We start from the raw sequence: 25,678 nt of genomic DNA, 5'->3' as shown, positions 1-25,678 counted from the left end.
CAGGACTTCCCTATTGGCCCCTAATCACCTTTCACTGCCTGTGTGATCCTGGGTGCTCTCTCTTGTCAAGAAAAACAAGTTACTTACCTGTAACCGTAGTTCTCCAGTATTGGAAGCTTTCATAGATTAACATGCCTGAATCATTCCCCATGGTCGAGACGGGAGTCTCCGGTATATAAAAAAGCAATGCTTAGTGTATAGCAAACTGAAAAGAGGCCTAGGCTCCTTTCCCTTTTGCAACCCATAACCTTTTTTATGTAAAAGAGACCAAACTTGTCTCTAGGCCAATCAGATCTCCTCACCCTCTAGAACACTCCTGAGAGAACCTTTTGCCCCTCAGATTTTCGCGCACTTGTGCCAAAGATACCTTTTGTGCTAAATCCAAGGTGAGCCTCTCAGGGGAGGGGGTGGGTCGCATGTGAATCTATGAAAGCTTCCAATACTGGAGAACTCCAGTTACTGGTAAGTAACTTGTTTTCTTACTCCAGTATTGGAGCTTTCGTAGATTCACATGCCTGAATCAGAATAGCGAGCAGTAAATCATAGCACATTTTGTTGTGTCACCCAAAACCATGCACTAGGCAACATGTCATCTAACAATAGTAGTAGCAAGACATAAATATACATATATATAGATAAACGTTCATAAATCATATATAATACAGCATATGACAATAAAATGTGCTTATATCACCAACCAAGGAAGGAGGGATGGTAAAGAAGGCTCACCGTTACTGGAAAAGGTTCCTCAGTGCTGCTTGTCCCACTGCCACATCCTTCTCTGCGGGTGCATCAAGGCAGTAGGGTCTGGTGAAAGTATGCGTACTGTAGGAACTGGGGTTACCAGTTCCCCGGGGGTAGCCTGGCACGAGCAGGTAGGCACCCGAAACCTTAGGTGTTAAGTGACTACACAGCACACGCAACCACTAAGACAATAAATGCACACGCAATGACTGACGCCACTCCAGGTAGTTTGATTAAAAACCAAATAACTTTTATATAAGATTATGGTTCAGGAGTGGAAAAGCACAGTATAAATTACTCATCAAAGCATTTCATCAGAGGGGAGTAAAGGGAGCAGTTCAATAGTCAGAATAACATATCTCAATGACACATTTCATTAAGGAATTACCATGGACAACCAGCTCATCAGGCAAGGATGAGCAAATCCTGTAGCAAAAGTCCACAGGTCTTCAGGTAAGTAACCTATTCAGTAGGCAAATCAATTAACTTCTCACCAAGCAAGGGTGAACATTACCTAAAACTCCTTGGCAGGATTAAACGGGTCATTAGACAGGGAGAAACAGTTCATAAAAGGTTGTGCAACAGCTCATTAAGCTGGGATAAACCATTCAACGGGTAGGAAGAACCACCTCCTGGGCATAGGTATAACGTTTTCTTGGGTATTAAATGACCAGGCACTCAGCAAGGGTGAGCATAACATTAGGCGAGTAAAACTCTTTAGAGATCAGGCAACATTTCATTATGCTAGAATAAACCTTTCCTTTAACCAGAATGAGCAGGCATTACTCTCATGAAGAGGGATTGAACATTTCCTCATATACATTTCATTAGGAGAGCACATGGAGCATTCCATCATCACTGCAGCACCCTGCAATAATCCTGTCAGGAAAGAAATAACGTTTCTTTACACCGCAGTGATCCTTTCAGTAGGTCACTGTAGGCTTCCTTTAGCCTCTCATTAACCTGGAATAAACCAGGCCCCAGGTAAAAGGAGCTTAGATACACTAGGCATCAAGAATCAACATTTCAGGACCTACGCTACGCAGGCATAACCGTTTCATGGGAAGTAACCATTTCAGTGGGAACTCATATCTATTTCCTTCAGGTAAGGATAAAACCTTTCATTAAGTGTAGAATAGCTAATCAGCAGAGGTAAACCTTCAGTAGGCAAAGGGGAACCAGGCCTCATGTGAACATGTGCATTTCAATAAGCCTATAAACTTGGCTTACGTATATAAAGCTTTTCCTTGGCAGAAGGAAAACATTTCTTTAGGCATGTATAAACATTTCATAGGGCCAAATTAACTATGGCATTAGGCAGTAAGAATTATCTCATCAGGCCACATTAAACATCTCATCACTCTGGAGTAGGGAGCTCCTTTAGACAACTGTAGGCATTTAGTTCTCCCTACGGCAAGCAGGAATAGACATTCTACTACTCATGAATAAGCCTGTCATTCCCTGAATAAACATTACATCAAGTAAAGGTAAGCACTTCATTGATCCCCAATAACAATGGCATCCATCAAAGGTGAACATTTCATTCGGCAGAGGGGAACCATGCCTAAGGCTCAGTTACGTATTTCAGTACTCCAGGGTAAATATTGAGGCTGAAGGAAAACATAAGCATTGAACTTTACCCCAGGCAGGGGTTAACTCGATGCGCCCGGGCCCAGGGGGGCTTCTCAGAGGTTTGGCCCAGTTCCGGTTTCCTCGTAGGCCAATTAGGGCCAATGGGGCCCGACAATCATTTTCCCCGAGGGGAGGGGCGGTTCCGGGGGCCTCCTGCTCACTCCTGGGAGGCCCCGCGTCTACCTGGCTCCTCCGCCCTCCTCCCGGGGCTTTACCTTTTATTCTTTGGCCCAGTCACCAGTTTTCCCCAGGGAGGGGCGAACTCAGGGCCTCCCGGGGCCTTCCGCCCTCCTCCCTGGGGGTTTGCTGACTCTTCCGCCTTAAATTAGGGCTCACGGGGCCCAGCAACAGATTCCCTAGGGGAGGGGCGAACTCGTAGGCCTTCCCCGGCCTTTCACCCCCTCCCCCGGGTGACCTGACTCTTCGGGCCTCCATGGCCCCTTGCGATGGGTTCTGGCTGCCGGGGGAGGGCTCCTACTCCTCACGGAGCCCTCCGGTCGCAGATCTTCCTGTTCCCGGGCCTGCGGTGATGTCAGGGGCCCGGGAACCAATCAGGAGGAAGGCGCAGGGGTGGCAGCCAATGGCAGGCAGTAACGGCGTGTACCGAGCCCCAGAGCCAATCCGAGGCACGCATGCCGGGGGCTCGGCCACGCAGCCAATCAATGCGCGGCGGGGGCGTGGCTTGACGCGCCCCCATCACGTGAGGCTGGCAGGACGGCTTCTTCGGGCCTAGCGTGGCCCACTTTGTATTCCGGCGGCCCTCTCCTGACAACGGGGGCCACCGAGGGGGTGATAAAAGCGGCACCGGCATCAACGAGAGAGTGCCGGGCAGCAGTGGTAGGCACAAGGCCGCGAGAGCCCCCGGGCTGCGGCGGTGATCTCGTCCCTCAGCGAAGCGGCGACGGCCCTCTACTGGCACCGAGGGCCGCCGAGGGGGACACAAGAAGGCGCCGAGGGTCCTGCGATGACCGGGGCAGCGGCGGTGAGTTGGTGAGGACAGCGCATATAAGGGCAGCGCTGCAGGGGTGCACACAGCGCTCGGCCTTTGCCGCGCTTCACTGGGCAGAGGGGCGCTGGGGTCAGCTGCGCGTCAGGGCTGGCCACCGGCTCGGCAGAATCAGCGCTTGGGGCCAGTCTCCTCAATAGCGCTTCGGGGGCAAGTAAAGCAATTCAGGCAGTGCCAGAAGTAGGCAGTAGCACTCAGCAGATCGGCAGTCCAGGATACTGGCGCAGAGAAAGGGGAGCACTTAGCAGGACAAACAGGACAGGCCACACAGCAGTGGCAAATCAGCAATGGGGGTCCAGGACAGGGTTAAGGGGCGCAGAAGTAACACAGCCCCGTACCTGGCTGATCCCCAGCAGTCCTGTGGTAGTTAGGTTCTCTTCTTGGCGCTTGATGGTTCTTGCCCCCTTGTAAATAGCAGTTTCTTGTTTCTTGTTACTTGAAGGGGGGTTGAGTTGAGGGCTGCAGGCAGGATTCATCTGCAGGTCACTGTAGATGGTCCCTGGGTTGCCCTCCCGCCGGGCCAGATCAGTGGGCTAGCTCAGGGTACCTCACTCAACTTAAGAGGCAGCACCTAAGTCCTGTCACTCCCAGTGGCATAAGTCCCTGACTAGGCCCTACCGCCTAAATCTCCTGCGTGGGTTCCCCAGGTCAGTGATGCCCCAACTGACTGGAAAGTTTCCCACCCTTTCCTTATATAGCGACAGTTGGCAGTGGCAGTTGGTGTCACCTCCCCTGTTCTAGAAGGTTCCAGGAGCTTCCCTCATTCTAGCTATGGGCAGGCTGGCAGGCATCGCAACATTGTTTAAGGGTTCCAGCCAGCTCCTGGCTACTAGAATGCGCCTGACAAGACCACGCTGCAGTAGCAGGGGTCAGTGGCAGCCATGTTGAGGGTAGAGGGCACCTGCACCTTAGCATTGATTTTGACATTACCCAGGGCATTTTAACCTCACAGGGCTTATACAACTACATTACAATGGGGGACTTCCAGAATTAGTGGAAGCAAAAAGCGAAAAATTTCCGTGAAAAGGGCCAAGTCCAACACGTACTCTTCCAGGTAGCAGCCCTGCCGATATCCTGGAAAGGTACGCCCGAAAATAAAGCAGTGGAGGTGGACACTGCTCTCATGGAATGTGCACGAACACGTGCATTTAACGGCTTCCCAGCCGCCTGATGACAGTACAGTATGCACTTGAAATCCACCTGGCAATTCCCCATTTCGACAACGGGAACCCCCTTCCTGAGGGCACTAAAAGCCACGAATAATTGGGTAGATTTCCTGAAAGGTTTTGTTCTTTATAAGTAAAACTTCAAACAACGTTGAACATCCAAAGTATGGAGAGTCCTTTCTTCAGCTGTCGATGGTTGAGGGAAAAATCTTTTAAGGATCAACGGCTCATTCAAATGAAAATATGTTGGTACTTTTGGGATCAATTTGGGATTAGACCTGAGGACAATCCTGTCCTCCCTGAATTGTGAGCGCTTGTATTTTCCCCACTTTTCTGGCTGAAGTGGGAGCTATTAGAAGGGCCACTTTCCAGGATAAGAATTTAAGATCCGCCCTGTGAATTGGCTCGAAGGGCTGTTTCATCAACTGGGATAGAACAATGTTCAACTGCCATAGTGGTGGCGGAGGCCTTATAAGGGGAAAGACCCTAAATAATCTCTTCATGAATTGTTTTATAATTCTTTCCGACCATAGAGATGGACCCGATGAAGTACTCCGGTATCTAGAAATCGCCGCCAGATGCACTTTAATAGAAGCATGGGCCAAACCAGATTTTGCTACCATCAGAATATATGGGATGATCTGATGTGCTGCTGAATTCAGGGGATGGAGATTGTTTTCCTGGCACCATAAACAGAATCTTTTCCACTTCATCCTTTATTTATTTATTTATTTATTTATTTTGAAGCTTGTAGAGCGCACAGCTACCTCCGGCGGAGGTGTCCCGGCGCTAGAGTTACATGATTGTCCCCCTAAAGAATAAACCAGAATCAAATCCCACAGAGGGACTAGGAGAGTACAATGGTCTGACAATACCAAGCCCTAACGCTTAGTGAACAACCAAGTCTTGAGTTTGCGTCGAAAGGCAGGCTCAGATTCGCAAAACCTGAGATCAAGTGGGAGGCTGTTCCAGAGCTTGGCGGCAGTGACGGTGAAAGATCTGCCGCCACTCCGAGAAAGCCTGAATCTTGGTACCATCAGGAGACGAAGGCTGTTGGATCTCAGATGTCTGACTGAAGCAGAGATTTTGAGACGCTTTCTCAGATAGAGCGGGCCAGTTCCATGAATAGCACGAAATGTCAGGGTCAGAATTTTGAAATCGATGCGTCGTAAAATAGGGAGCCAGTGAAGCTCTTCTCGGTAGGCTCTGACTGAAGTACGGGCGGGGATATTACCAATGAGCCGGGCTGCCGCGTTTTGAACTATTTGCAGACGGTCGATAAGGTAAAGGGGGGCACCTGCATATAGACTGTTAGCATAGTCTAGATGGGTGGTGATGAGTGCCTGGACCACAGTTTTGCGTGAAGATTGAGGGAGGAAGGGGAAGATTTTCCTGATCATACGTAATTTGGAGAAACAGGCCCCTACCACTTTGTTGACTTGGGCACTTCCAGACAGAGAGTTGTCAAAAGTGAAGCCAAGGTTACGAGCTGCCTGAACAGGAGTGGGTGGAGGATTCAAGATGGTAGGCCACCAAAGGATTGCAGGGGGGGGGGGATTTTTTGCTGAAAAAAAGGACCTCCGTTTTGTCGGTGTTGAGGGCAAGATGATTGGCTGACATCCAAGTGCAGATGTTGCCAAGGCAGTTTCTAAAGTTGGAAAAGAGGGAGTCAGAATGGTCTCGAAAGGAAAAGATAAGCTGAGTATCGTCAGCATAGGAGACCACCCTGACACCCCAGGACTCAACTACCTTGGCCAGAGGAGCCACATAAGCATTAAACAATAAAGGTCTTAAAGCAGAGCCCTGGGGCACTCCGCACAGGAGGGGTTTGTCCTTGTCTATTCGTGCTCTCGCCCTTCCTAATCTCAGTGATTTCGGAGCTGGATGAAGCACCTGTCCCTGGGCCATAGTCAAGAGTGTGGGTATTGGCTGTAGACATATTGGACGTTTCTCCGACAGTAGGCAAAGACGCCTGACCATGCCATCGAAAACACATTCTCCCACGATCCCGTTGGTTCGGTAAGGAAGGAAAGACCCACTGAGTTGTTTCTGCTTTGGGTCCACCAGGTTACTGCCTGCAAGCATAGCTGGCGTGACTTTTACTTTGTCCTCGAAGGATCCCTTTGCTTGGTACCATTGTAGATACAGCTCCTCCTGCAATGGACGCATTTTTAGTCAGCAAAGAGAAATGAGAGGTATGCACGAGGACATCGTCCCTAGGAACGATTTGTATTTGCGTACTGAAAGACACTTTTTTCTCTTGAACTCATTGGCTAGAGTTACTAGTCCCAGTTGAATCTCTGGGGAGGGAAATTCTTTGTTTTCGAAGGTGTCCAGAATTGCCCTTAGGAATGTGATCTTTCTGGAAGGTTAAAGGGATGATTTTTCTATATTCAACATCAGTCCCAGTTCTGCAAACAACTGTATGCATGCCATAGTTGAAGTCTGAGCTGAAGCTTCCGATGGTGCCTTTATCAACCAATCGACCAGGTATGGAAATACTTGGTGTTTTTGTCACCTGAGAAAGGCTGCCACCAGCGCTAGACATTTTGTAAAAATTCTTGGGGCAGACTTGAGGCCAAATGGCAGTACTTTGAACAGTTAATGGTCTCCGCCCACTGTAAACCGAAGATACTTCCTGTGGGAAGGATGAATGGGGATATGAAAAGATGCATCTTGCAAGTCTAGGGTGGTCATATGATACACTGGGTTTAGGAGCAGTAGAATGTCTAGGAGGGTCACCATCCTGAATGACTGTTTTTTGAGGTAAGTATTCAGAGATCTTAGGTCCAGTATCGGATGCTATTGGAGAGCATTCTTCCAGACCAAGAAGAAACGGGAATAAAACCCTCTCCCTTTCTGGGAGATCGGCACCGGTTATATTGTTCTCTTCGGAGCATTGTCCGAATCTCCCAGGACATTTGAGATAAATGTTTGATCTCTAGACTTGTAGGTGGAGTGCAAGGAGGGAATTGAAGAAATTCTAGAGTATGTCCGAATTGTATGATGTTGAGGACTCATTTGTCCGTAGTTATTGTTTGCCAATGACGTAGATGGACCCAGGGGAACTTGTGGAGAGGAAGGAATACATGAAGCAGGATAACGGAGGTTGTCATTGTCTTCTATTATCTTTTCCTTGATGACCCCCTCTTCCTCTAGTAGCGGATTTAGAATAGCTCCCTGACTGTCTCTGCCCGTACTGTTGACTGTATTGCTGTTATGACGATGAATAAGAGGGGTATCTTCCCTGTTGGTAACCGCTTCTATAAGATGGTTGTCCTCTTCCACGGGCGCCTCGAAAGGGCACCTTACGATATTGTAATGTACCCAGGGCCTTTGCCGTATCTGTATTCTTCTTGATACCCTGAAGGGCCTCATCTAATTGCCTTCCAAACAAATCTTACCCATCGAATGGGAGATCCAGAATCTTATTTTGGACCTCCGGTCTAAAGGCAGTAGCGCTTAACCAACCTTGGCGTCATAGGACCGCCGCACCCCCTAGGGAGCGAAAGGCTGTGGTTGCGATGTCCATCGCACAATCGATGACTTCAGCTGAAGTGCTCTCTGCTTCCTGCAGAACTTTTTTCGCCTCCTGTTTGTTGTCCTCAGGAATGAGGTCTATGTATGGAGCCATATCACATCACATTTGCCTATCGTATCTGCCCAGAATGGCAAGGGCATTTGCCACTCTAACGAGGAGAGCCGACATAGAGGAAAACCTTTTCCCTGCATTGTCCAGACGTCTTCCATCCCTGTCTGGAGGTGCAGATATAGGAGCAGATGGATTCTTAAATTTTTTTTGCGCTGCCTGGGAAATTACCGAATCCAGTTTAGGATGGCCCAGTAAACACGCTGGTGCATCTGAAGGGGCTTTATATTTCTTTTGCAGTCTAGCGAGCACAGGAGTAACTGTCACTGGTGTCGTCATCACCTTCAAGCCTTCTTCCGACACATGGTTGACAATTGGTATTGATCTAACCGATTTATGGTATGGCTCTTTAAAATCATAGAGAAAGTATTCCGTCTGAGTCGTAGCCTTAGGAAGCTGAAATCTCTTCGCAGCTCTTTCCATTAAATTATGGAATCCACTGATATCCACCGTTGGGGAATCCGCAGGTACTGGTGTGGGCGATGCTAGAGAGATGGGATTAGGTAGTCATCCCACTCATTGTTGGGATCCGTTATTTCTCCCTCTTCCTGGTCCTCATAGTCCATGGTAACCGGATCCCAGTGATGTTGAACTTGAGGTGTTGGAGGCGTAATTTCCTGACTCTCTGCTTCTGACTGGAGTAGCCGGGATGGAACGTGGGTGTGACACAGGAATTTCTTGAGAGGCTATTGTCGGCGGAAATCTCTTTCTATAGTCTGCCAGCATAAACTGCAGATCCATCATCATGGAGGATGGCATTGCAACCATTTTCTCCTGGTATCCTTGTCGATAGTGTTGCTGCGAGGGGTTCTGAGACTCTCCATAACCCTCTTCGTAATCATCCTCCTGGCATTTCACATGCAGTTGTGATTGACTACTGGCATAACCAAAAGGGTCCGTCATTCTCCTCCTCCTCCTCCAGTAGATGTGATGGAACCAGAGGAGTAATTTTGCTTAAGGAAGTGACCTGTGGCGTAATCTTCTTACGGACAAGTAGTTATTTTTCTGGAGTTTCTCTCGTCGACGAGCCCGTCGACGAGTTTGCCGTCAACACTACTGTCGACGATGTCGTCGTCACAAGGCATAGAGCGCTCTCTGTCATTGACGACATGGTAACCATCGTTGATGTTCCAGTCGATGACACCGCCGTCGTCACCATCGACGATGATCCCGTCGGCAACATGGTCGTCGTCATCGCTGTCATCGTCGTCGATGTCGTTGTCAATGTTACCGGCATCGACGTCACCATCTACGCTGACGCCGTCGACACCACAATAGGCAATGATGGTGACTTTGCCCTTTTCTTTACCTCTATCTTCGTCGTCGACGATGATGGTTTCTTCGTCGACGATGTAGGTTTTTTAGATTTCTCCTCAGGAGGCATAGAAGATGGCTTCCTGATGGGCTCTTTGACCAGAGAAGGTGACTTTGATGGCTCAGAAGTAGATTTCTTTGTCGATTTCTCACCAGAAGTGTGTCCTTTACTCGCCTTTTCCTTTGGCTGAGGAGATTTTGAAGGACTACGCCCAGAAGACCCATGAGTGGTCTTTTTTAGGGCCTTACCAGGGCGTTCCTCTGAGGAAAGAGTCTGAGGAGATTATCTTCTCTTGTGAGATGTCCTAGATGTAGAGGAGGATCCCTCATCGCTGTCACTAGAGATAACTCCTTTCTAGCCTTTAGCTTCTGAAGCCATAACAAAAGGCGTCCCTCACAATCTCTAAGTATCTTACTAGAGAAAGTGCGACATACCTGCAGTCCTTGGCCTGGTGATCAGGGTATAGACAGTAAATGCACTCTTCATGAGGGTCATCGGTGTAGAGCCTCTTCTTTGAGCAGGTAGCACAGGCTCTAAATAGACCTTTCTTTTCCAGACATTCTAAAAATAATGTACTTGAAGACAGTCCAAAGTATTATCAAATCCAACTGAAGATGAAAGAACAAAGTTCCTCAAAAAGGCTGATAAGATAGAGTTTGAGCAGAGCTCAAAGGAGACTCCCTAGCACAACGTGCAGTAGAAAATCTGAGGGGCAAAAGGTTCTCTCAGGAGTGTTATAGAGGGTGAGGAGATCCGATTGGTCTAGAGACAAGTTTGGTCTCTTTTACATAACACTAAGCATTGCTTTTTTATATACCGGAGAATCCCATCTCGATGACGGGGAATGATTCAGGCATGTGAATCTATGAAAGCTCCAATGCTGAAGTAATATTATTTTCTGTCAGACCTTTCACACCCCAAGCATTCAGCACTGTGAAACAAAAATTCAGAATTAACTAACAAAGTGCACATCAACCAAAAACCCAACATATCTCATCTCCCATCAAAAGTAATTGAGATTTAACATCAATAAATACACCTGTACCTATCAAACGGTTAACTCCTCATCCTGCAACATTTTCTATTGGTAAAGTATCCCTAGAATCACCAGCATCCGAGAAGCAACAGATAAATCACCCAGGCACCTCTTTCTCCTTCGTTTAGGTTAAACCAGCTAATAAGAACCCACACATTATCATTACAGTGTGCTAGAAGTAGTCAAAGATTTCTACTGGAATGACCGTATGGTGCAGGTTATTCTAAAGCTCAACATTTTCAATTGACACACTAGTCTGCGAGACAGGAATGGTAATCATCACATTGGGATGGGTTGCAGGAAGAGGGCACAAAGAGAGAATCATACCCAGAACATTGTGAATTGATGACTCCTGGCTGAAACCACCCAGCCGGTCCAAAACGCTCTGCATCCTCTTCTTCAGTGAGCTGGAATCCATGAACGCCCTGTGGAAAACAGAATAGTGTTTTGAAGACTGAAATCTAGTCTGCTGTCTAGAGAATACAACAACTGTACTTTACTATTCAAACCCTAGAGCATCATTGCTGGGATAGATATAGTCTTAGGGTTTGAAATCTCAAGATTCAGATCTAGCATACAGACCAGCCACCTCACTGGCACTTTATCCTCTCAAGATCAAAGGCAAGCTATTGGAAGAGATTCAGACTCAGATCGCTAACATCTTGAAACCTAAACGTAATCTCCTGGGACAGATTCAGAACCAGCAGTATAACATTTCAAGAAAGAAGCCAGCATAATCTGCAAGATATTATCAGTGCATAACTTACTGTTGAACTAGACTTGGACAAAAAACACAGATCCTTATCCTTTCACGACAAGGACCCGCATTGGTCTCAGACTTCATGAGAGCTGTACCCTCTGAGGATCTGTACCCATCTTAGGAACAGTACAGGTAGTGTAGCTTCCTAACGCATAAATATGGTTTTTGGACTAAACACAACCTCAGATCTCTAAACTATGAAGTACTGAGCTTAGACTACCAGGCCAGGCACTACAAGCACTCTAACATTTCTACCCGGAAGACCTCTTAAAAGTTCTAATATGACAATATTTAAATCGTGGAAACCGCTCTAGTGTTCTAGCTCTTCAAAACATGCATTTGATCTAATAAGCTTTATTCGGTTTGCCAAGAATCATCAAAGCGTACAAATATAAGAACATGTGTAAAGCTTAAAGTCTAAAGTACAATTTGTCCAGTATAAAAGGTAAGTGGGTAGAGGAGGCCATTAACATTTTCTCACAGGTTTAGGAGATCTACTAAAAAGAAAATAATCTGTTATAATACCAAAGGTACGGCAGCATTCTTCTAATATTACATCTGTGCAAATCTAGCAGACGAATGTATCCTTGCTTAGTGGACGTACAGTATTAAAATCTAATTGAAGAGAGTTGCACAAACCCCAGCTATCAGAATTCAATTCTGAGAAGGGAGTAATGCACTCTTCCTCTTGCTAGAGTACAACCTTAAAGCTTTTGTGCCAAACATTAGCTAAAAACCAACTTACAGAACAAACTATTGTTTCAGAGGTGTCAGTTTTTAAAGTTCTGTATGCAATTTTATTAGAATTAGCTTCCAGCTTTAAACAGACAGGGAGGATCCATTTCCTTTTGGGGCCATGATATTGCCGGCGGCAAAACAAAACGTGTACCTTGTCTCAAGAACTTTCCCATAGACAGGGCATTTGTCCAAATTCCGCTCCCTTCCCCACTTACTCATGAAGGTTTTAGTAGCAGGCAAGCGAACAGAATTCTCACAAACAGACTTTTGGCTGGGGGGGAAAAATGACATCAAGAAAAACTTAAAGCTTTGGGCTAAGCTTGAATTCAAGAAACTGATCAGCCATTGCTAGTTGTTGGTCATGCAGAAAGGCACTATATCTGCTTTTGAGTAAAGCAACCTCAGACTTTCTGATTTTCCCAGGACTATCCCATACTCTGCTTAGTCCCATTTTCCTACACCATGTTGAAATATATTGTAACCAAAGGGTCTTTAAGGCGCCATTGATCTTCCTTAAATCCCTCAAAGCGCCCCTATACCCTATCAGTTATGGGGTAGACCAGATACAAACCCAAAACATCAAACGTCTTAGGTGTGCCATATCTGCAATATGTTTGCTACAAAAGTCCAAGAAAAGTGGAATACTTGAAGCAACACAGATAAGTGATCTGATAAATGTATTCTCCGCCACTATTCACTTTTGAGTATCCGCATACCCCCAGACTTCGGCATCAAAAATGGCAGCACCCAGTGCTTTGGCTCGATATACCACCAAAGCTGGGGATATGGCTCTGGACCGGGCCTGTTTATGCAATCTGAGTATTGATTTGGATCTTTGTATCAGAAGTAAGGTGCTTTTTGTAAGCTAGGGTTCCCAACTAATCTTGTGGGTCAGTTTGACACCCAGATAATCTAAGCAATAAACTCTTTCAAGAGGTTCGTCAGCCACTCTCACACTATTTGCCAAAAATCATGTATTTACATTTTGATGCACTTATTTCAAGGCCCCGAGAAACACCGAAGTTCAGAAACTTGTTAATTAAATTGTGAAGGCCAGTATATATGGTTTTCCATATAAGTAAAGAATCATCAGCAAAACAGTAATATAGACATCTTGTTACCATTCAATACAGGAAAGTTGTTGTTACAGTCCTGCAGTTCCTTAGCAACATCATTTATATATAATGTAAACAGAGTAGGAGCCAAAACTCAACCTTGACGTACCCCACGACGAATTGGAATCTGCTCTGTTAATTCCCCTTGGTTGCCCTCTCGTACCCGGCCGTATTTATTTTTGTGCAGCTTTGCAATTAAATGAATCTGGTTGGCCAGGGACCCTATTTCACTTAACGCCTTCCACAGATGCCTACGAGGAACTAAGTTGAAGGCCGCAAGCAGATCTATGACAGCCACAGAGTTTTTGATTAAGAATCAGAGCATACTTCCAATACAGTAATATGAAGCTAAAGACGTGGTCTGACGTGGCCGTTTTGGCTCGGAATCCTGCTTGGAAGAGTGACAGGATTTGATTAGTGTCCATCCATTCTTGCAAAATGTACTAACCTACTTAGACGCGGAGAAATCGACTGAGCAGCACCAGAGCCCGAGTGAGCCTAACCTACCCCCACGACGGAGTTCTGACTCCCTTAAAGCCTGCTTGACTGCCGCCTGCAGCGTCCCCCTCCCGCCGCCGCTTTTGAGCAAGAACTGCGGTTGCCGAGCGGAGGGGGACCCTGAAACTACACCCCCCAGCAGGCCTAGCGGCGCCAGCCGCCTTTTCATCGCGCCAGGCGGCGCATAAAGGAAGCGTCACCCCGGCAGAGCGGGTGACGCGGAGAAATCGACTGAGCAGCACCAGAGCCCGAGTGAGCCTAACCTACCCCCACGACGGAGTTCTGACTCCCTTAAAGCCTGCTTGACTGCCGCCTGCAGCGTCCCCCTCCCACCGCCGCTTTTGAGCAAGAACTGCGGTTGCCGAGCGGAGGGGGACCCTGAAACTACACCCCCCAGCAGGCCTAGCGGCGCCAGCCGCCTTTTCATCGCGCCAGGCGGCGCATAAAGGAAGCGTCACCCCCGCGTCGCGGGAGCGCGCGGGGCAAAGCGCGGGCAAAGGGCGGGCCCTCTGTGGCCCTCAGGGGACCAAAGGAGACGGGACGGGCCACCCCCCTAACGGCACATAACCCCCAGGAGCAAGGTGACTGTGTTTTCATTTCTACCGTTGTAATTCCTGCTTCACCTGTTAAAATAATTCTGTAATAATTACGGATTACTTTGCAAAAATGACTAAAGTGAGAAAGACTCCAGTAGCTACGAGATCATCCACCAGAAATAAGAACTTACCTTCCACACCCTTGCCGACAATTACTGCTATTGACCTAATGCTACAAAGAACAATAAGTGTTGTTGCTGATGCTATCCAAAACACGGAGAGGCGCCTATCACTAACCCCTGACTTGTGTTTCCCTAATTTGTCACAGCATACTACCGCAAATATCACCGCAACTAATAACACCATGGACTCCTCTTTCAATCAGGAGGACTCTCTCTTAATGCAGTCTTTCACAGGGTTGCCTAGCGGTCAAAAAAGCAGTCAGAAACCTGCTTTGCTGTCATCCCCTATAACTGTAAATAGTTTAGAACAAAGTCCGGTGCTTGTTTCCAACTTGGAGGGCATTGCCTCCAGCTCGAAGAGAGTCTGTTCCCCTCAACCCAGTATATCTACACCAAACTTGCAAAGGGGCATCTGTACTGATAGCTTGCCAAATATAAATGTAATATTTGCTGATAAAATACCACCACCTAATAATAGTAAGCACCAACAAAAGAAACGTACAAAAACTAAATCATTAGTGAGGAAAATTTATAGACCACTAGGTATTCATAAGCCATCGGCCAAGGATGTCTGGTTCAACTTTAGGTTGGCAAAAGCTTCCAATGCCACACAAAATACTACTCCTATACCTGTAACTGAGAACATTTCTACACCAAATGACATACAAACAGTTCATACTAAGACATACTCAGTGCAAATGTGTCAGACTGAAAAAGCCAGTGTAGTGGATAATTTAACTTCAACTGAATTGGAAGAATTGATTAAATCTTCATTACAACCTCTGTGTGATAAAATAACGAGCCTAGAGCAAATCTTTGCAAAATTTGAAAAACAACAAAGAAAAGACACCTCAAGTATTTTAAAGATACTTTCTGGCCCGTTATCAAAGGAAAGCTCCATGCCACTTAAAAGTAATCTCAAGCAAACAAAGACTCTGAAGATACAAACTAACACCATTGTCCCAAGCAGCAGTCCCCCTATGACATCCAGCTTACCCGCAAGTACATCAGCGCTTAACATTGTATCATCTCAGACCTTAGATAATAACAACACAGTCACAGTGCAACCCCAGGTCTCTTTGCCGGAGAGTAATATCTCTGACACTGATGAGAGTGAATGGGCCGCGGAAGGTACATCTTTTGAACCTTGCGGTGGTCAAATTGAGCCACTAAGAACAACAATCACACAAAATGTTGTTCCCGATACGCGTCCTAAACAAATCTCCACAACAATAAAATTAAAAAAACCCAATCATATTCACCTTTCACCTGACTTACATCAGCACACTGTAGTAATGATTGGGGTACCCCAACTCGTGGCAAGTAAAACAGAAAGCTTTGTAGAATTAAGAAATAAAGTAAGCCACTGGCTAACTGCCCATAGACCAATTCCCCCATACGTTAGTGGCAGAATAACAAATGTCAGAAGAGTGGATTGGGTGGGTAACAGATTCAAGTCCACTGAGGGTGACTGTGTTGTAGTAAATTTTAAGGATGGCCGCACGGCAAAGTTGATCACGGACTGGAAAGATAGCTCCATTAGTAGTCTGATCCGCACTAAGGATCTGAGTTATTTCTACCCCCTGATTAACCATCCTTCAACACCAGTGCACTCTTTCCCTATCGCTGATCATGTAAGAGCCCCAGATACCTTTACCCAACACCACACTGGGATAACATCAAGAAACCGAGGCCATCACACTGTAGGTGCACAGCGACAACACAGAAGGAACACATCCTGGGAACCCAGAGAGGCTATTTACGAAGATTCCCATTTAGAGAACTGGGAGGCTGCCCATGGGTCGTATTACCATCCAGAACACCCCCAATTCATAGATCCAACATCATACTACAATGTACCTATCACTAACAGGTTCGCTGCTTTCCACAATCAAAGTGATCTGGAGGAGGTAGACTGACTACAGACTGGCTCTTCTGTACCATTATCTGATGTCCTAGTAGAATATAACTACGTACAAGCTGAGGCACACAACCAAGCCATAGTCACCGCCACCCTGAAGGCAAAGCGAGACAATCCTAGAAAATCATTGTTAATTGTGGACTCCTTACTTAACAACAACAAATCCCCTGACTTACCTGAGGCCTATATCCCCCCCCCTGGCCAACTCAGATCTAGATGTGGCCAGTACCGTGAACCAGGGGACTATACACATAGATCTAACTGACTTATTGACAGTGCCTACTACTAGAGAAACCCTCATAGATGTAGCATCTGGCGATTGTAGTATGAACTTAATATCTTGGAACATTGCCGGCTTGGCTGACAAATTATGTGATCCTGTTTGGTTATTATCTATTAAAAAATATACAATTATATGCCTTCAGGAGACATGGATGGTGGATAATAATGTCCATATTGAGGGTTTTCAAAGCTTTGTCATACCTGCAGCTGTATCAACCAGGGGGAGAGCAAAGGGTGGCTTGGCCGTTTTCATTAAATTAGGTTTGTGCTGTAAAACATCCAATTATCAGATGGCTAATCGTAACATTCAGATGCTTGAATTGAAGAGTGGTAAATGTGTTTTGACCTTGATTAACTTTTATAATGCTAACAACGGCAATGGTGATTGTAATATCGTGTTCTTAACAGAGTTGCTAAGAAAAACTGTTTGCACTGTGTCACGAAAGTTGTTGATTGCAGGAGATTTTAATATACACCCATGTGGTAATCCTGGCTCTACCCCAATGGGTTCCCTGGGATGTAATAACATAGAAGGTTTCCATTTTGCCCATACTAGGGGTGGCAAGATCTTAAATGATCTAGTGAATGAAAATAACTTAACTGTAGCCATGTCCTTGGTCTCTGAAACAAAACTCTACGATGTTCCAACCTTTAAAGGACTTGGTCAGGGATCCTTTATAGACTATATACTAGTCTCCACCGAGCTTGTAATATGGGTCTCGAACTTCACCATTCTGTTGAGTGTCTACAGTGACCATAACCCCCTAACTATCAACCTGGGTGGAACCTTTTTTAAACAACAACTGCCCCGAATTGATCGGGGAACGATGAGCTGTATAAACGGCAGACGCCGCATACAATGGACAATGGTAAATCAAGATTTGCTATACATTAAAATAAATAATGCATGCGAAAAGGAGTTGTTAACTTGTACATCTTCCCACTCACCCCCTGAGAACATCTTGTCCGGGATAGTATCAATAATTGGAACTATGTTAACAGCACCAACTAAAGTACAAAGCGAAAACAACTCTAAATGGTTTGATCATAACTGTTCTAAGGCAAGTAGAGACCTGAAGATTGCCTTAAAAATTAAACCCAGAGATTTTGTTTTAATCAAAAACCTGCGTTTGCTTTATAAACAGGCACTAGCCGCAAGGAAAAAAGAAATTAAGGCTAAAACCATAGAGTCCCTTCTTGACCCCTCAGTGTTGGGGAATAGCAGTAAGTTTTGGCAAATTATCAACAAACCCTTGTTTGATAATCCTATTGATACAGCCCTCGGCACTAACATCTCAGAGGAGGACTGGATGTCCCACTTCAGTGTGATTTTTAAAAGTGATGAGCAGCGGGCAGAAAATGATCTTTTAACTCCATCCGATAATTCCCTATGCTTCACAGTCAATGAGGTTGAAAGGGGTATCCAGGGACTAACTAGCAACAAGGCCCCGGGCCCAGACGGCTTACCACCGGACCTTTTTAAGTCCAGTGTTTCCTTCTGGGCTCCCGTTCTCACGGCGGTAGTGAACGCAGCAGTGAATACGGGGTTTCCAAAAGCGTGGGGGTTATCAACGATAGTCCCTGTTTTTAAAAAGGGGGATCGCAGCAGCCCATCATGTTACAGGCCGATATCTTTAATAAACTCAGTAGCTAAAGTGGTAGGGGGAATAATTTTAAACAGGCTATCCACATGGGCCAAAGTAAACAACATCCTATCACCTATACAATACGGCTTCAGACCCGGTCATTCGACAATCACACAGTGTCTGAACCTGTATCTGATTTTAAGTAAATATACCCTGGCCAAAAAAGGAACTGTTTACCTGGCATTTATGGACCTGTCGTCCGCCTTCGATTGTGTGGACAGAGGCATTTTATGGGCTACTCTGATAAAAATGGGCGTAGAGAGGAATCTTGTTAATTTTCTGGCCGACTTACATTCAGATACAAGAGCCAATGTTCGATACACCCAAGATTTAAAAGTAACGGACGAATTTAGAATCAATCGGGGTGTACGGCAGGGGTGCATCCTGGCCCCATTCCTCTTCAATCTGTATATCAACGAATTGGAGGAATTTCTATTAAAAACAGAAGCAGACTACCCCTCTGTAGAGCGCAAAGGGGTTCCAGTGCTGCTTTATGCAGATGATGCTGTACTCATCTCTAGAACAGCAAATGGCCTCCAGAAATTACTAAATTCCTTCTTTGAGTTCATGGAGTCCCGTGGCCTAAGCATTAACAACTCTAAGTCCTATGCCATGAAAATAGGTCAGGGTACACGGAAAATAAACTCCTTTAGTTTAAATGGTGAGAAAATCCCTACCACTAACAGCTTTTCATATCTTGGAGTCCTCCTGGATCATAAATTATCTTGGGGGCCCGCAGTCACCAAAAAGAAGGGTGAGGCAACACGTGTGAACGCGGCCATTGTAGGCTTTGCGAAAAAAATTGGAAATTGCCCAACGGCCGCCCTGCTTAAACTATATCAGGCAAAAAGTGTTGCTGTCGCCTGCTATGGTAGTGAGCTTTGGGGCTACTGCAAGATAAAGGACCTTGAGGTCACAGAAAACAATGTCCTGAAAAAGATTTTGAGGCTACCAAGGGGTACTGGGAACTTTTCGGTACATGAGGAGCTGGGTGTCCCCTTTTTAAGTGACAGAATAGCAGTGAACCCAGTAGTATGTTGGTTGAATTGTTGGCTTAATATAGATATACCCCTCACTCAAGCCTTACTGAAAGAAGCTTTAACACTTGATGGGAGGTTTAAAGTTCCGTGGCTGAAGTACATAAAGGACTGCCTGACGGCAATTGGCCGGTCAGAACTGTTTTTTAGTCCTAACGTGATCACGAAACCCGATGTTACTCTTGTAAAAAATGCTTTGCTAATATTAAGATGTTCAGACAGAGAAGAGGTCGAGCTACAGAAGGACAGTGTCAGGAAACACTTGTTTCTCAAAACCTGTCCCCAAATGGAACCTTACTTGTCATGGCACATGACTGGATATGAACGTTTTTTGTTAATAAGGTTCCGCTTTGACCTATTCCATCTCCTATTGGCGGTCCCTAGTGGGGCCCATCGGGGTGAGGTGTTGCCAGCTTGCGGCTGCGACGGAAAGTCTCCGCAAGATCTGGCACACTTTTTATTTATTTGCCCTTATTACTTTCTACCACGGAAACTATATCTAAAGCCGTGCCTCAAAAAACTGAACTTTGCACAAATCAAACCCGCACTTTATTATCTTCAATTGCTGAAATGTGACTGCACTTTATTTGTCTGTAACTTTTTAAAATCAGCTATCACCTTTAGGAAAAGCATGGATGGTTAATTATGCTGTAAAGACGCCTTATGCATTTTTAACTTTTTACTATGAAATTACAATAAAATTATTTATGCTTTTAATGTGTTTTTAATAATGTATATGCTCATGCTGCCCGCTGCTTTTCACTTTCTCAACTTATACTGTGCACTGGATTCCTCACTTGTCAAATGAATTTTTGGATTGTTTTTAAATGTATGTTGATGTTATGTACTTTTATGATTGTTACGTGTACAATCGAATAAAGTTATTTGAACTTGAACTACTACCCTACTTGGACAAACACCATGGCAGACACATGATCTCTAGACACCAGGTACAGTTATTAAAGCTGTAACCTCTCAGAACCTCAAGCTATGCGTGCTCTGCAAAAGATCTTCAATTCATTAAAGTCTTATTAACTAGACATAAGAGATGGCTGAAAGAGGTGAGTATAATGAATATATACCTGGATTGCTGAATACAATACAACTTGAAAGTGACACTTCCAGTTGTTTCAGTTCGAAACCCAAAACGGCTCACGCGATCTCCCTGTAAACAAAAAAATGCTTGTTTAATGACTGATCAAATATGGAAATTGACACTCAAATCAGTAAACAAAAAAAAAAGTTTTTGTGTGAAACTACCAATTAAAAAAAGCGGAGGGGGGGGCGGGCACTGTTGTTGGTTGAAGGAATGAAGGAGTGAGTGGAGGGGTGGGGTAGAAGGTGAAAAGTAGCACAAAGCAGAAGCACAAGTGCAAACGAGTGAAACACAAGGGGTGAAAATGCGCAGAGCAGTGCAGGGGAGAAGCAAAGGGGAGAGAGACAGTAACAGAGAGAGAGGGGGAAAAAAGCACACACAAGGGAAACGGGTGGAAAACATGTTCAGTCTCATCGAGTGTGCAAGTGAAAGGAAAACTAGAAATAAAGCGTATGGGTACCCGTGAAAGACTATGTACGAAAAGCTATACATCTATGCAATGCACTCTAAAAACAAAAGTGTATTATTGCATAATACTCTTTGTACATATCTGCATACTATGTGGTTGATTCCCTTTATAATGAAAATGTATACCTGCGTGATGCATTGTATAGACCAAGGTGTAACCCGAGGGGTGCACTTCATGAACAGAGGTGTGTACGTGAATCAGAATTCCACAAAGACGTGTGATGCACTAAAAAACAAAATGTTCACCTGCAGCCTGGGGTAGAGTGATTCACTGCAGCTGACTATCTCACAAGACTTCTGGCAGCGGGGTACGTGTAAATTAATGTTCTTGTATTTATTTCAGCTTTTTTTATAGCGCTGACATAATCCGGAGGGCATCAGAGCGTATTACATAGAATACAATTGAGATAAGTGCAATTTGTTTGTTCAGAGTCAGTTACCTCTCAGTATTTCGCTTGATTGACAGTTAAGCTGTATCAAAAAAGACTTATGGTTGCTATTACAGCTAAAACATAGCCTGGAGAGGGAACATAGTGGGCGTAGATTCGGAAAGAGAACGGGTGGATGGAGAGATGAGCAGAGGAGAAACAACAGAGAACGAGAAGGAACGAGTTCTGTGGGAAAGGGACGCTTTTGACTTGTGAAAGGCAAGGGCGTCCGAGAGGTAGAATGCGAGAGCGCCATGGCACGAACTTCAGGATGTTAGGGAAACAAGCTCTCGGCATTGCTGGGGGGGTATGCGGGGGGGGCGGGGGAGCAGCAGCCTGTGGTGTGAGAGACAAATGTTGGTGTGCGAGGCTTCCTTTCAAGTCGGGTGGGGGGGCGGGTGAGCAGGGGAGCCAGCAAGTGGGAGGGAATGACTGAGGCCAAGCGCGCGCTGGTGAAGCATCACGCTTCAATACTTAACATGCATTGGGAGGAATCCGCTTGTTCAAGAGAGTTTGTTCCCCTGCTATAGGTTCGAGCTATTAATCCCTGCTGGACCTAATAGCTCGACCTAAAAAAAAGAGTATGTTTTAAACCTTAGCCAACTGTGCCCCACAAAGGAATGAAAATCGAATAAAAAATGTAATTCTGTGAGCTTGTAATCTAGAGACAAAGATACATAAATTAGTCACTCACACCAATTGGACTGAGTTGTGGACTTTTTTTATTAAGTCCTCCAACACTATATGGATGAGATAGAGTTAAGCTGTTGGAGCTTTGTATTACTAGTCAATCCATATAATATTTATTTAACACCAATCACAGGGCTCTTTTGTTCTAATCTTAGGCCCTTGTCGATACCACTACAACTTCGAAGGAGTTATGGGAAGAGTTCAGATTTCTTTAGCCCACATAATTGGCATTCTTAACTTTCACTACATTCCCTTTGCACTTATATGCACACCATGGAAATTGCAATTGCTAGATGGCGCTTTCCTATAGCAGCCAATCACCACCAAGTGCATGAACAATACTGCATTTTACATGCAGATTAGTTCTTCATATAAATACTAATTACTGTAGGTTAGCTGGTGTACATGGCACTATAATTTACTATAAGTACATGCTCACAAATCAGGTCAACTAGTGATCTTGTAATACATCCTGCAGTCCTACATGGACTAAATAGGGGGATGTCTTACTCAATGATGATGTCATGCATTCTACATATGACTCATATTTTGTGGTAGTACATGCCTTTCCTCTATGCTTCCTCTTTCCAATCATCTTTAAAGAGGACACAAGGATCAACTTTGGAAGCTCGAGCAATGAAGGAAGATCTACTTGGGGCCCTCAAAGCTTAGGAGGAGGCCCACAGAGCTCCAACAGTGTTGGAGAAGAAAATACTCCAAAGCCGAGGGGAAGAAGAGGAGGAGGATGGCAGAATGCTCATCGAAGGGAGGGCAGGGGCGATTCCCTCGTAATCAACACCAGGCCAGTGGTGACCTCTAAAGACAGCAGTGTGAGAAGCTCCTTCCAGCAGCAGGACGTCACTGCAATAGGAGATGGCAGCTGGTGAGATTATATTGTGTACAATGGTAAATGGGATGCACCTGTGTTACTTTTTCAGTTTCACAGTGAGGTAGGTACATACAAATACGATTCACATTTCTTCAGGGGGCTAGGTTGGTACTCTTATTTATTTCAATAGGGTGTGTGGGTTCTCTGCCAGCATTCACAATGCAGGATTGTTACAAAAAAAGAATTAAGAAGAGTTTGTAAAATAACTTTTTAAAATAAACATCATTGGCTACACTGTGCTTTCTTTACTCTAAGACCTTGAAGCAGAACTGGATGTATGAGTTGGTAAACATAAAAAAAAGAAAGAAATTAAAATGGTTTCGAGTATTTAATTGCGATCATTGTAGCTTATGAGCTGTATTGCCCAATCCCAGGTATCTGTTGCATGTTGTATTAAGGTCAGTTCACTCATTTGCTTAAGGTACACTTCGGTGGATGGCCACTGTCGGATTTGAAAGTAGTCCACCCAACTTTTATTTTTATTTTCCAGAAGTTGGAGTTTGCTTCCTCAGGTGAGGGGGATCACCTTCTGCTTTTTTTCTGATCCTCTGTTGGTGATGAATAGAAAAATAGGACATTACACTGTCCACCTGAAATAGGGCAGGCAGTGTAATGTCCTTCGTCTGACGGCTCCTACTCTGTTGTGCTGTTGGAGGAATCTTTCAGTGACTGGATTTAGAAAAGGATCTGCCAACAGAAAGCTTAAGGTCCTCCCATCTCTAAAAGAGGCGAGTGGACTGAAAATTTGGCAGACACATTACTCTGTCCATTTAAATAAGGCCCTTAGTACCAGGACAAGAAAAGGCATTTTCTCTGATATTACAATCCCCCGAGATAAGCAGCCTCGAGACAGAGAGCTTACAGAGGGATTACGTGAACAAAAGCATTGTCAAAGTTCATTGTCGATCCAGGTTGATGAGAGATTAATTCATCAGTTACAAAAGAGGTGGGACTAGTAGTAAGATTAGAAGTTAGGATATTTTTGCTTGCAAAGTATAAGAGAAACATGGGACAACTTAAGGTGACGGCAATATTAACTGCCACACAATCTCCTACATTATTTTCATGGTAAACAGGAAGATTCTGAAAGGACTTCGGGACCTTGATGGCAATATCAGGTGCCGGTGGGGGACAGAGACAGATTTATGTCACGAATAAATCAAACTTATGACCCAAAATAATATCATATATTTTTATACGGTGCTTAGACAAGGATCTCACATTCAGAAGGACTATCAAAGGGCAGTGAGAAGAAAGGAGAGGCCAAAAAGGGCCTTTTAGTCCTAGAACAGTCTGCCTAAAGTTCTTAAGGCAATCACTTCAAGCCATTTGGCAACATGGCCACCAATGGTTGAATTCTGTAATCAAAGGGGATCTGCAGTTACTAGACCGGTTGCAAATGGATTTGCCTTTGGCTTGCCAACTCTACAGATGCGCTGCTTATGCCCTGAAATAGTACCCGGAAGGCTGGCACATGACTGAAAGTAGGACTGCTAATTGCGTTCTCAAGATGTATCCAAACCTTGCCCATGATGATCTCATTTATAGGAGTCTACGTGGAAACAATAGCAAGCATAAAACTCTCTCCTGCACACTCAACCACCAATGGCTAATCTCACCTGGAAGAACGCAGCATAAATGTACAAATAAACTTGCCTGAAAGGTCCCTGGAACGCGCACATAGGTGAGATCTTCCAGCTCTGGAGATCCACCAATGAAGAATCTCCTCAGCTCAGACACTGTACCCAGTACAGTAGGACGCCAGGTTCTAGCAGTCAGGACGTGGAGGCCTGTGACAACATCAAAGGTACATGAGCATCTCCCTGTTTTTTACGCAGGTATAGGCATGTGCGCTTCTGTGTGACAATGCATGTACGTGAACAAGAAGGTCATCATGCAGCAAGTGCCGCTGCCCCTCAGCAACATTGAAAAAAACAGTAAGCTTCTGGGTCATTAAAACCATGACCCTAGAAGACATAACAATACTTTTCTAAAGCATGCTAAGTGTGAGCTCTATGCTCTTCAGCTCGAGTGCTGGAGTTCTTGTTGTTGTGTTTATGGCTGCATTATGTAGGCTGAAAAAATTAAAAGAAGTACTCAAAGCTATCTTGATGCTTTTCTTGAATAAAACGTTATAAATTTTTTTGACAATCTTTCATGAAACATTGCGCTGTGTGAAGTAATTAAATATACATTTGATTATAAATATTGGTAATTTTCTAGCAAGGACAATAGGATAGGTCTACCTTTATATATACCGCTGAGCTGGCCATCTTTAAAAAACTCTTAAAAACACATCTGTTTCAACAAGTAGTTTAACTCCTCAGCTCTATTTGCCATTGTTTCTCCCACGCGCCAGGACAGTCTTGACTAACAGTGCGCGCTACAAATCCAGTTATAACATAACATAACATAACATATATGTTGACATGCTGATTCCTTCATAAAGCCAACAGGCTTACATTTTTATATTGTGCTTGTTCTGACCCTTTGACAAAGTCAGTAGGTCTGCCTTACTTAAAATGATACCATTTATTTTGTAAAACACAGTCAGCCATGCATGCCAGTGGTGGTTTGAGCACAATGCCATGCACCCAACCCCCTGATGTTCACTGTCGTTCAACGTAGTGCCTGGCTTGCAGGGGTATGGACACCAGGCCCAGTGACCAACTTTTCACCATGCACAGGAGTTGGATGCAGGCCCTGTGGCCAACCCCATGAGGTGCATGACCGAAGGCTGTGGGGAAGGGGGGCGCGGTCAACTCGCAGGGGGTGGGACACAACGCCAATTCCAAGCGGCACATGCCCTTAGGCCATGAACAGCATAGGGTTGTTATTACGTAA

General features: G+C 45.1%; 1 protein-coding gene across 2 annotated transcripts in view; it reads right to left on the bottom strand.

Moving 5' to 3' along the window:
• Positions 1-25,678, bottom strand: part of MKS1 (MKS transition zone complex subunit 1) — a 389,790-nt gene that overhangs the window by 8,076 nt on the left and 356,036 nt on the right. Inside the window, exons 15-17 of one of the 2 annotated variants that reach the window (XM_078679578.1) lie at positions 24,491-24,624; positions 20,346-20,428; positions 10,876-10,973 (exon numbers count right to left, since the gene is read on the bottom strand). In XM_078679578.1, coding sequence (XP_078535704.1) covers positions 10,876-10,973; positions 20,346-20,428; positions 24,491-24,624 — 315 coding nt within the window. Of the gene's footprint in view, positions 1-10,875; positions 10,974-20,345; positions 20,429-24,486; positions 24,625-25,678 lie in introns of both variants that reach the window. The other variant, XM_078679577.1, reaches the window with a different exon arrangement.

This window comes from Lissotriton helveticus, chromosome 3_1 (genome assembly GCF_964261635.1).
Source record: "Lissotriton helveticus chromosome 3_1, aLisHel1.1, whole genome shotgun sequence".
Taxonomy (NCBI): domain Eukaryota; kingdom Metazoa; phylum Chordata; class Amphibia; order Caudata; family Salamandridae; genus Lissotriton; species Lissotriton helveticus.
The sequence above is the reverse complement of the archived record's forward strand: the minus strand, read 5'-3'. Positions and strand labels throughout refer to the sequence as shown.